The 12,921-nt window shown below is 40.2% G+C and overlaps 1 protein-coding gene across 4 annotated transcripts in view; it reads right to left on the bottom strand.

Moving 5' to 3' along the window:
• Nucleotides 1-12,921, bottom strand: part of LOC144458931 (uncharacterized) — a 131,911-nt gene that overhangs the window by 16,681 nt on the left and 102,309 nt on the right. For 2 of the 4 annotated variants that reach the window (XM_078162779.1, XM_078162778.1), the window contains exon 5: nucleotides 9,727-10,119. In XM_078162779.1, coding sequence (XP_078018905.1) covers nucleotides 10,072-10,119 — 48 coding nt within the window. In that variant the 3' untranslated portion in view covers nucleotides 9,727-10,071. Of the gene's footprint in view, nucleotides 1-5,896; nucleotides 6,160-9,726; nucleotides 10,120-12,921 lie in introns of those variants that run through there. The other 2 variants (XM_078162780.1, XM_078162781.1) reach the window with 2 other exon arrangements.

The following is a 12,921-nucleotide window of genomic DNA, read 5'->3' as shown; positions in this document are numbered from 1 at the left end:
GAAAATGGTATCGAGTATTGAATATTTTCCTGGGTATTGATAATCTGTGCGCTCTCCCTTTTATGCTGGTGAAGATTCTGCTGAATCTCCACCTTTTTTCCTTAATCCTTCCCACTTGAGCCAGAACATAATGGTGGCATAGTTTTCCCCTTTGCTGAGTCAGATCTTAACTGTGTAACCTTTTCGAGCCACCTGGGTATGATTCATACTGGTGTACCAGGCTGTATCAGTCCAGGCTGGAATTCCCCAAACTTCCCCACCATTATGTTCAAGCCAAGTTTCACTTTATTTTTTAAAAATATTGAATCCTAAGTACTTTCCATTTTAGTCCCGAGTGCTTACATGCAGTACATGACCAGATGTGTGTGTGTGTATGAGTACAATACATGAATACATGAAACAATGTGTAAATGAGTGTAAATGAGTATATTAAATCAACATATATTTCAAACTTAATCAACTTATGTCGGTGAATACTTACTGATTGTTATTTTAATCACTCTTTGCAGTTAAGGCTCATTTTACACTACAGGAGCCAGAGAAGCAGTGCTGTGGGCGGCCTGGGAGAAGGAGTGTGTGGAGTGGCAAGGCAAGCTGATATCTTTCTTCCAGGATCTCTCACAGGACATTATTCAGAGGCGCAAAAAGTCTGATGGCGTGAAAAAGCGGCTGCAGGAGAAGGGGCTGCAATACACCATGTTGTACCTGGCCATGCTGAGAGTTGTGGCTGACAATACCCAACACACTTTCACTTCACCAGAGGAGGTGGGAGACTTTATTTCTAAGAGAGCTTCATAAACATCCCCACGCAGAATTTTCTGTTCTCATCTCCTCTGTTGTTTAGTTATGATCATATTTTATTGGCTGGCAATTTCAACATTCATGTTGACCATCCTGACAATCGTTTTACATCAGAATTTTTATCATCTTGTGAATCTTTTAATCTAAGACAGCATGTATCATCTCCTACACATGAACAGGGCCACATTCTTGATTTAGTTTTTACCTTGGGTTTAGACATGAACTCCCTGCTCCTTAGGGACTCTATTTCAGACCACAATATGGTTATGTTTGATATAAACTGCATTTCTGCAAGTCTTTGCCCTAAGCAAACAGTATACACTTGTGTTTTAAATAACAACTCAGCTGCAGACTTTGCTGCTATCTTCAGTGCTCAGAATTCTTTTTCAGTGCAATAATGTAAATGACATGGTTAATCAATTTAATGTGCCTGAGAACTCTGGACCAAATAGCCCCTATGAAACCGAGATCATGTCGCCCCTCCAACCCTAGGCCCTGGATAAATGATAATATTAGAAAACTAAAAAGAGAATGTAGAAGAGCAGAATGTACATGGAGAAAAACAAAACTTCAAGTTCATCGACTCCATATGAAGGAGTTATTAGTTTCATTTAACTCAATGGTAAAAAATGAGACTCTTATTTTTCCAACCTAGTTGCCACCAAAAAACATAACCCGAGATTTCTCTTCAGCACCATAAACAGTCTAATAAGCCCCACCCCAGCTATTGTCTGTGCCACCTCTGCAGAGGACTGTGAAAAGTTCCTGAAATATTTTGTTGAAAAGATAGAAAACATCAAAACATCAATTATTCCTGCTGGCTCACCTCCACCTTCATCAGAGCCCTCACTCGCCACTTCACTGCTAGATGAATTTACTCCCATTACTCACAGGGATCTGGTTGGGATTGTGGCCAACACTAATCTCACCTCCTGTAAGTCTGATATTTTTCCCTCCAGGTTTTTCAAAGAGGTTTTTGGAGTCATCGCCCCCTGTCTTCTCAGTATTGTAAATGAGTCTCTTCTATCTGGCTTTGTCCCAGACTACTTTAAGCAGGCTTGTATTCAACCTCTCCTTGAGAAACCTGGTCTTGATCCATCACTTCCCCATAACTATCGTCCCATTTCCAAATTACCTCTGATCTCAAAAATTGTTGAAAAAGCGGTCGCTAAGCAGCTTTTAGAAAAAATGGACGAAAAACAATATATTTGACAAATTCCAGTCTGGTTTTAGAAAGAATCATAGCACGGAAACAGCCCTACTCAGAGTAACAAATGACATCCTGATTAGTGCGGATTCTGGAAACTTCACCATTCTCATCTTACTGGACTTGAGTGCAGCGTTCGATACGGGGGATCACAAAATTCTTCTCAACAGACTCAGAAACTGGGTTGGCATAGACGGGACTGCGCTTAACTGGTTTTCATCCTACCTATCAGACAGGGTATTCAAAGTAACTGTGGACAACTTTAGCTCTTCAACAGCTCCCATGTCATGTGGGGTCCCGCAGGGCTCAGTCCTTGGCCCTATACTGTTCAGTTTGTACAGTAATATGCCCCTTGGACATATTATTCACCATTTCACCCCTGTGTCGTACCATTGTTACGCTGATGATTCCCAGTTGTATGTGTCACTTAACCCGGAAAATCATAGCAATTTGGACTCTCTACACTGCTGCCTCACTGCCATTAAGGACTGGATGGCTTCCAATTTCCTACACCTCAACACAGATAAGACTGAAGTACTGGTTATCGGTCCGGATCATATTTCTAACAGCATTGCCCTTCACCTTGGACCACTAACAATTAACACAACACAGTCAGCTCGAAACTTGGGAGTTGTTTTCGACCATCAACTCAACTTCAATCAGCACATTAAAAACCTTGTTCAGACCTGCTATATATAAATTAGAAATATTGCCAAAGTCAAACCAATGCTCCCCAGAAACATAGTTGAACAGCTCATCCACACCCTCTTTTTCTCACGATTACAGTTAATACAGAATGCAACAGCAAGACTACTCACAAACACGCATCGTAGGGAACACATCACTCCAGTCCTCACAGAATTACATTGGCTCCCCATCCGTTTCAGAATCCAGTTTAAAATTCTGTTAGTCACCTATAAATCTCTTCATGGTCTTGCTCCACTTTATATTTCAGAGCTCCTAACCCCCTATTCTGCACCTAGGTCCCTCAGATCTGAGAATCAACTGCTGTTAAAGGTTCCACGGTCCAGGCTCAAAACAAAGGGAGATCGTGCTTTTACTGTTTTAGCCCCAACACTGTGGAACAAGCTCCCCCTCAGTATCAAGTCAGCTGAGTCAGTGCCCTATTTTAAAAAACTTTTAAAAACCCACCTATACAGACTGGCATTTGTGTAATTAATTTGTGTAATTAACTTTTAATTGTCTTTCACATATTTTAATGTTGTTTCTCTTATAATGTTTTATCATTGATCACTGTTTTACTGTATGATGTTTTTTGTAATTTGTGAAGCAACTTGTAGCCCTGGTTTTGAAAGGTGCTATAGAAATAATAGTGAGTTTTACCCTTATTTCATTTTTCTGGATTGGAATATAAGTAAAAGACATTCAATTGGAGCATGTTGTAAGGACAGAATATACTTTAAAGGGGTGATGAATGGCGCTTGTTATAGTAATGCAAGTGCAAAGACTACCTGTCGTGATCCTCATTTACAGAGAAGATGACTATTAATAAGATGACCCTTTTGTTTTTTTTTTTGTTTTTTTTTGTTTGGCGGGTTGGGACTTCAGAGTTTCACGGACATACTATTTCATTGCTTTGGTTTAGGAGATTATGGAGAAACATCCTGTTTTTCAATGGTTCTCATATATGTGTTTTACTTAGTCTGTGTTCCTATTTTTATGTTTATGTGTCATATGTACATGTTTCTTACACAGGGAGATATCAAACTCAGGTCTTTGCTCACATGGTTTCACCTTCGCTTGCATATATGTCAAGGTTAGACAAGATGGTTGAGAAAAAAATAATAGAAATGTTATTTTAATATGGCAGACATGCTTAAGGTACTATGATGGAATATTAAAGGAGGAAATCTGGCTATTAAGAGGAAGAAACTTTTTCTGTATCTAAAACAAGATATTATCATTTAGACAGACCCAGGGATTGGGTTGAAAAAATATTTTATAGTGCCTATTCATCTGAACAGTGGGGCGTCTGTATATTGATTTGTAAAAACTGAAACATCACTATCCACAAACAACTCTCAGCCATTTTTACCTCTATTCCTTTGAAAGCCTTGTCGTTAGTCTTTTACATCCAACCTGGAAAACCTCACAGCCACTTCTATCTGTTATAGTGTACCATGCTCCGGGCCTGTATTCTGAATTTTTATCTGAATTCTCAGAGTTTTTATCCAGTTTAGTTTTTAAATCAGATAAAGTTATTATTGTCAGTGATTTCAATATTCATGTTGACGTTGATAATGACTCCCTCGCTTTTGTGTTTATCAGATTATTAGATTCCATTGGCTTCAGTCAGAGTGTACATAAACCCACTCACTGTTATAACCACACCCTCGATCTAGTCCTGACATATGGAATTGAAATTGAAAACTTACTGGTCTTTCCACAGAATCCCTCTCTGTCAGATCACTACTTAATAACTTTTAATTTCTTTCTACTTGATTACACGCCACTCAGCAACAGTTACTATACTAGGTGTTCAGATAGTGCTGTAGCAAAATTTAAGGAAATGATTCCATCGGCTTTAAATTCAATACCATGTCCCTCTGTAACAGAAGTTTCCTGTACTAACTTTAAACTCTCCCAAATTGATTACCTTGTCGATAGCAGGCTTGCTGCGAACAACACTCGACTTGGCAGCACCTCTTTAAAAGAAGTAAATGAAGCAAAGAAAATTCGCCCTGTTGGGAATCAACATATTTTTACCTCACACGGTGGCACCAAATATGTTGGGAATCAACATATATTTACCTCACACGGTGGCACCAAATATGTTGGGGTCAACACCTTAGGCTTCACATGGAGGCACCAAATATGTTGGGGTTTAATTGGCTATCAGAAATAATTAATAATTATTATTAATAATTAATAATTATGTTAAATAATGTGACTTAATTAACATTAAATCACCTCGTGGGGCACCATTCCCGTAAAGGGAAAAATGATAGCCAGTTAAAGATATCAGTCTCATAAAATAGGCTAAACCATTAATTTGGAGTTTGATCAATAATTAGATTAATGACAACAATCAAAATTAACAGTAATGCCTGAAGGATTTCGGAGTTCTTGACACAGCAGAGGTTGACTATTCATTCACCCTTGTGCAACATTAAACAGACAGCAGGCATGATTCCAAAGAATTATATTTATTCACAGATTAGCAAAACAAACCAAAACACACAAATTCTAACTAACTATATACAAGCTTGGTGTGTATATGTGTGTGTGCGCGCGCGTGTGTGTGTGTGTGTGTGTGAGAGAGAAAAGACAAAGAAAGACAAAGGCGGGTGTAGGGATCAAGTAGCCGTTTGGCCTACAAAACAAAATGGCTGACAACAGAGACATACCAAAATGGCCGAATCAATGCTTGCTTCAAGGGGGAGGTGTTTGTCTGACCGTGTGGTCAGGACGAAGACAAAGGAAAAGAAGCGGGAACTTTGAAATGCCTGTTTGGATGTAGCTCTGTTGAAAGCCTGTTTGTTAATGAGTCTGTGTCAATGTGACGTGTGTTGCAAACGGTCTGAATTAGTGCAGAGATTGTTTAGTTGCATGCAAGAATCTGTTTGTGAACAGTATTAGCAAACTAAACACTTAGCTTTGGCGAAGCCAACTAATCAATGACCTAACTGCAATCTATCACAACAATACTCAGTAAACAGCATCAAAGCACATACAACAAGTTAAACAGTCTTGCTTAGCCTGTAAAGCTGTGATAAGCTATGCCCAGTTGTTACATTAGCGATCCTTGAATGGATGGAGGAAAGAGTCACTTGGTGGTGCTGCTTTGTTAGCCGGCAGAAGAAGGCTGGGAAGGTGTGGTTTCAGCTGCAGTCTTTGTGGTGTCCTTTGTTCCAAAGGTTCTGATCCGAGGAAGCTGGTCGCTCGGGGTCCTTGCAGAGTTAGACGCTGGGTGCTAACTCACTTAGTTCCTTGTTGCTGGAAAGCCAGTTGCAAACCTTGTGTTTGCAAGAGAGTCTGTGATCAGTTGTCCTCCCTTTAGTGGTTTGGGCTATGGAGCAGGGGTTTGGGCTTCTGCTGTCCCAGGCCCAGCTGGAAAGAGGGGTGCAGCTGCTACAGCAGCTGGGGCAAGAAGAGCACTGCTCCTCGGTTGGAGCAGAGAAGAGGAAGTTCTGTGGAAGGGAGCAGATCTTGTACAAAAGGCCTGTGACATCACAGAGTCACATGTCACTGTAAAAGGTCTTGTCCAATCAAGTTTTGGGACTTGAGTCTAACTGAGGTGTGAGGTGAGACCTCCTGTGGAGATGGGTGTCACTTAGCTCTCTTTGTTTGAAGACAAAGAGCATGCAGAGGAAAAAGCCTTGAAATCAGTGATGATTTTACCAAATGATAAATCATCTGTGGTCCTGTGAATCCATTGTAACATCTGGGCAGTTTGTTAACCAACTGGGCATTTGTTGGTACTATTACTACTACTACTAGCCCCTTGGCACAACTCCCAAACCCGAAAATTAAAACAAATATTGAAAATTTGAAAGGAACTGGTGATTAACCAAACTGGAAGAATCTTGTTTGGTCTGGGAGGTCAGTCTCAAAACGTGTAGGAGGACCCTCCGCAATGCCAGAGCAAACTAGAAGAAAATAAGATCCTTTAGCCCTTAGAAGTAAGGGCTAAAGGATGTAGGCAAAATCATCCGCCGCCATGGTCTCAACTTTCATTCATATGCCAACGACACCCAGCTCTACATCAGTACAAAACCCTCTGCCCATCTGCCCCCTCAGTCTCTCATCAATTGCCTCCTCGATATAAAAACCTGGTTAACATCTAATCTACTCAAACTCAACAGCAACAAGACAGAGCTCATGGTTGTGGCCCCCAAGGCACTGCTCTGGAAGGTTGGGGATCTAATCCTAACCATTGACAGTGCCACCATCTTACCATCTGCTGAGGTCCGCAACCTGGGAGTGATCCTCGACTCCACCCTCTCATTTCAGACCCACATCAAATCTGTTACCAAATCTGCTTTCCCCCACCTGAAAAACATCTCCAGACTCCGGCCATCACTCACCGACTCAGTTGCAGCTGCCTGGACTACTGTAATGGTGTCCTGTTCGGGTTCAACACAAAACCCTGGACAGGCTCCAATATGCACAAAACTCAGCTGCCAGGGTCCTCACCCGCACCAAGCCCTGGCAGCACATTACCCCCACCCTCATCCATCTCCACTGGCTCCCGGTCTAGTCCCGCATGACCTACAAAATCTTCCCCCTCACCTACAAGTCCCTCCATGCCCTCGCCCCACAGTACGTAACGGACCTCCTCCACCCCTACACTCCGTCCAGATCTCTGCGCTCCTCTGACTCCGGCCTACTCTCCATCCCTCACTCCCGCCTCCGAAATTTTGGTGACTGGGCCTTCAACGTCGCTGCCCCCACCCTCTGGAACTCTCTCCCCCCCTGTAATCCACAATGCCCCTTCACTGGACATTTTCAAATCCACCCTCAAAACTCATTTGTTCACCATGGCTTTTTAATTCAATAATCCATCTCATGCCCAGTGTACCATCACACAGTTTCTCTGCTTTCTTCTGTTGTTTGTTATAGTTTTGTTGCTTTTCTGTACTGCTTATGTTGTATTGTACTGTCCTGTTGGTGTTATTGTTTCATTACTATGTATTGTAAAGTGACCTTCGGTTTCTTGAAAGGCACAATATAAATTAAAGTTATTATTATTAATGATTTCATGAGCTTTTTCAATGACAAAATTCTATCTATAAGAGGCAAAATTCATGACCTCTTGTCCTCAGACAGTACCAATTTGCCTTAGAACACAGGGACCTTAAACACAGCTGTAAGACCCGATATATATTTAGATTCCTTCTCCCAGATTACTCTTCAACAATTTACCTCAATGATTTCTTCATCCAAGCGCTGGTGATGGCAGAGTCCATCAGTGAATAAAATCACTCTGATTGTCAGTTCAGCTCAGTGTACAAGAGAAATGGAAGTCAGCAAAATAAACAAAGAGCTCTAGTCCAGAGGGAGTGAGACCAAAACAAACTTTTTTTCTTTATACCATGGTCTGGGTGAATACTCTCTTCTGATTGGTCGGCAGGTATGTATTAAAACCCTTTAATGCACACGTAGTTTGGCTAAACTTTATAACTGTCTAAATTCATTCGCTAACGAGCCTGTAACCATAGCAACATTAACGAGCACAGCTGTCAAACTGTCAACTGCTAAGGGAAAAAAAAAACCCACTGCAGCTGTCAAACAACTTCCGAGGGAAAAAACAAACAGAAATGGCTGATTTTAACATTTCTTTTAACTTCTTTGGAGAGTACAAGGATTTTGAGGAATGGGATGCCGCAGAAGAAAAAGAAATGGAGAAGGAAAGAAAAAAATCAAGTGAAAAACGGCACAAGGAACTGACACCTGAAGAGCTTCAAATGATAGAGGAGGAGAAAGATGAGATAAATACAAAAAAGACAACAAAATGGGCAGTTAAGATACTGACGGACTTTCTCTGCCAAAAACAAAAGAACACGGATTCGAATACATACTTACTCTTGCTTCACAAACTGTCAATTTTGAGTACAAAACTTTAACCAAAAGTTGTCGAATCCTTTTATCCCTATATTCTTGGCAAATAACCACAGTATAAGCGGGTTAATCCACTATAGTATAGTTCTTTGCCACCACATCGTGCATTAAAACCATTTGGAACACACCTACTAGTTGATTAACCCTTACTTATACATTGAGCTCTTTAGGAGAAAGATTGCCTGATGGTTTTTGTTATTGTTTACTGTCACATGGTAAATATGCTCTGTTCTTTCAATATTAAATCGTGTTGTTAATGTGCTAACTGGTTAACTAGGTCAAGATGGTCTTCCTGTTTCCCCTTTCTGAATGATGATTACAGACTTTGGTGTGGTGTTTGGTGTGTCTGGGCCTTAAACCCTGATTGGTCTCGTTGTGCCTCCGTTCCATTCACAAATGATATTAAAGGTATCTTTAGTGAAGATACTAAAGATACTTAAGCTAGAGCCCCAAATGCCTAGACCAGCCAAAACTGCTGGACCAAAAAAAAAAAAACCCAAAACAAAACAAACTAACTGCAGGTGGCTCTTCAGTATTTAAGACCATTTTATCTGGTTTTTACCTAAAGTTTAGAGGCAGAAAATCTTTCTTCAGATGTGGCCCATTTTTGGGGTAACAATCAAAGGCAATATGAGATTTATTGTAGGCTTATATGTAGCCATATAGTGTGTATGCTTAAGAGGCTTCTAAATACATGCTCAACCAATCGGCCAAAATGTCCATAGTAAAAGTTGCTTTACCAAAATATTCTTCTCATCATAAACTGTGACTCCAAAAAGCTGTTGACATTGGTCACTTCATCATTGCAGTGTGTGTGAGACGTTCCTGCCAAATTTGGACTTTCAAAAAATGTAATGCCTCTGACCACAGCTGTCGCCAACACAGAAGTATTAAAAAAAAAAAAAAGTTTGCTGTAACAAACTATGGCAGGAAAAAATCCATTTCCATTACTTGGTGAGAGCACTAAAGGGTTAAGTATAATGAACTGTAAATTGCATTTTAACAGTATTGTTACCACATGACTGGACAAACTGGTGTCAGATGTGTGAATGTGGTTTTGTGTAGTGGACAGTTGAAACATACAGCTGCTGGGCACCAAGTGTGGAGAGCTTGTTAGAAAGTAATTATAATATACAGAAAGTGAACCATGTTTATTAATGAAAATGGCTTCTATCTGGTTACAGCAAGCTCACTGCTGATTAACAGATGTCTGTCTCAGAAAACTTAACCCTGAAACATACAGCATAATGAACCCTAACAATCAGTGCACGATGTCTCATATAGAACAACCAATGGTGGATTTTATGATTTCGTTCATATCTGAGAGATATTGCACCAGGTCACAGTCAAACATCTTCAAATATGCTTACAACAGACCTAACACTGTCTCGAAACAACCTTCCCACATTACAAAACTGGTACTGGTCCATAACTGTAAGTTGTACATTAGCAAGGATAAGACAAATGAAGAGACACATACTTCAGTTGATGTCAATTTTGTGCAGATCCTCGACAGTGATGTACACCACCTGAAACATAACAAACATAATCACACATCATTAAATCATCACCACTTTGACCATGGGCTAAATGCAACAATAACTAAGGAATAAAGAAAAGATAAAGCACAAAAATAAAATAAAACAAACAAAAATAAATCACACAGCTCAATTTGAGCATGTAGTGCATACAGCTGCACATTAAAATTGGTACAAATAGATATTATAGGTCCAGTATGTACAATTTAGGAGGATTTAGTGGCATCTAGCAGTGAGGATTTCAGATTGCAACCAGCTGAAACTCCTCCTGGTTAGAATTCCTTCAGTGTTGACTGTTCAGGAGGTTTTTACTGTGAGCTCAATCATCCACAGAGATCTTCCTCTCCAAAACAAACAGACCCAGTGATTAAAACCAGTAAAAACACTGAATTAAACAATTTCATGTTACAAATAAGAGTTTCTCTTACACTGTTTGGCATGTCACAAATGGGCCGCTAGCCCAGCACCTGCTCATGTGTGCTTACCTATTTTCTCTGATAACTTGATATGTGCTCAGCTTCAGACTTACAGGAGGTTTTCAGCGGGAGACAAATTATCCAAAGAGGTCTCGGACCTAGGAATTTAACCCTTTGAGCTCTGCAATAAAAACGGTCTGCCAGTGCCTACACTAGTGTTTTTGCTTATTATGATGTAAATTCTTGGTATATCTTCAAATGCTCCATATCCCTAAAATCTGTACAACCTAAGCTAAAAGCTTATGTCAATAAACAAAGTATAATAATAAAAGTACTGAAATTGGGTCATTTGAAAAAATACAAAAATTAACAAACAAAACATCATGATCCTAATGATTTTTAAATGCAGAAATATAGAGAACATATTTCTTAACACCCCATATGTTATTTGAAATATTTACATTATTTAGTTTTTGAGATATGCTCATTTTTATGAGCAGTATGCAAAAACATTTTATTAGTTCTCTGAGGCCAGTGCACGTTTTTGTGTGGTTTTGCACCTCACACATAAACCACTAGTAATTATTCCTTACTACACCACTACTTTTCCTGGTTTGCTTCCAAGTTTGAAGTCTAGTGATGTCATGTTTTCTGTAATTCAAAATCTTGGAAGATTTATATTTGAGTGTCCATTTGAGCCATGTAATAGAATCCTAACATATCAGTCACATTGTTTGAATGTACTGTACTTAAGGTTCATGGTTCAGGCTGGGTATCGCCACTGATGTCCTGAATTGATTCGATTTCAATTCACAAGGTCCCGATTCGAATCAATTCGATAATAATTCAATTGGGGATATTTCTATTACAACACCAAATTTTGCTAGAATGTGAAAGAGATTCTTAGAGAACTAATACTGTTGTGTTTTTTTATAAGAATAAATTTAGAAGAGGATTAAAACTGAATATTTTATAATTAAATGTTTATAGAGCAGCAACAGTAATATTAAAACGGCAAAGTCACAATATCAACTCAATATCTCACTGGAAACAAATCTAAAATGTCAATAAAATAAATCATATTCCTGACATCACAATAGTGAGTGAAGTTTAGAAAGAATGAAGAACAGACATCAGTCAGTATCAGTCCTGCTGTCCTCTCTGCCCCTCCCTCTGCTGCTGAGGAGATTCACTACCTGCAGGTAAAGTTACTGTTCAGACATGAACAGTTGTTGTTTCAGTTTGTTTGTAACAATTAGCTATTACCTGGAAAGAGCTCTGTGCTTGTTTATAACATAATATTAGCAGCAGTGGATGACAGATTGCGGACCAAACAGATTGAAATATCGCTTTTCTACATGTTTACAGTTAAGTTCAGTTCAGTTCAGTTCAGTTTTATTGTCATTTCCATTATACACCTTTGCATAGACAGAAACGAGATAACATTCTCCAGATCGTGATGCTCAACACACACCTGAAAATAACACAGAGAGCAGCATAGGTTTAGAGAAGAAAGTGCTGAGTGAAAAAAAGTGAGGTGCATGATATAATCTAAAGTGCTTGTGCGTTTGCATTGCAGTTCAATTCAATCCCTGACTAAGCGAATGAGGGGCAGCTTGTGGAGGGAGTTCATTTCCCTGATGGCCTGAGGGAAGAAACTATTGCACAGTCTAGTGGATCTGGCCCTGATACTTCCTAGCCTCCGACCAGAGGGCAGGAGCACAAACAGGTGGTGGGACGGGTGAGAGGGGTCCAGCATGATGTTTGTGGCCTTTCTGACACATTGGTCTTTGTAGATGTCTGCTAGGGCTGGGAGTGGGGCGCCGATGATCTTCTCTGCTGACCTAACTACTCTTTGCAGGGTTTTCTTATCTGCCGCAGAGCAGTTTCCAAACCAGACAGTGATGCGGTGGGTCAGGATGCTTTCTATTGTCCCTCTGTAGAATGTTGTCATGATTGACGGAGGGGATTTGGCTTTTTTCAGTCTCCGCAGGAAGTGAAGACGCTGCTGGGATTTTTTGGTGAGAGCAGTAGTGTTAGTCGACCGCAATATACACCCCCAAGAACTTGGTACTGTTTACTCTTTCAACTACCGTACGGTTGATGGTAAGTGGGGGGTGCTCACTGCTACCTCTCCTGTAGTCCAGGACCATCTCCTTGGTTTTCTCCACATTTAGGGAGACGTTGTTGTTCTTACACCATCTGGTCAGCTGCTCCACCTCTTCTCTGTACAGTGTGTCGTCATCGTTTGTGATGAGACTGACCACTGTAGTGTCATCTGCAAATTTTATGATGTGATTTGAGCTGAACCTGGCAGTGCAGTCATGTGTCAGTAGTGTGAACAGGACAGGGCTGAGCACACAGCCCTGGGGGGAGC

This window comes from Epinephelus lanceolatus, chromosome 20 (genome assembly GCF_041903045.1).
Source record: "Epinephelus lanceolatus isolate andai-2023 chromosome 20, ASM4190304v1, whole genome shotgun sequence".
Classification (NCBI taxonomy): Eukaryota; Metazoa; Chordata; class Actinopteri; order Perciformes; family Serranidae; genus Epinephelus; species Epinephelus lanceolatus.
This window is presented reverse-complemented; position numbering and strand designations above follow the sequence as displayed.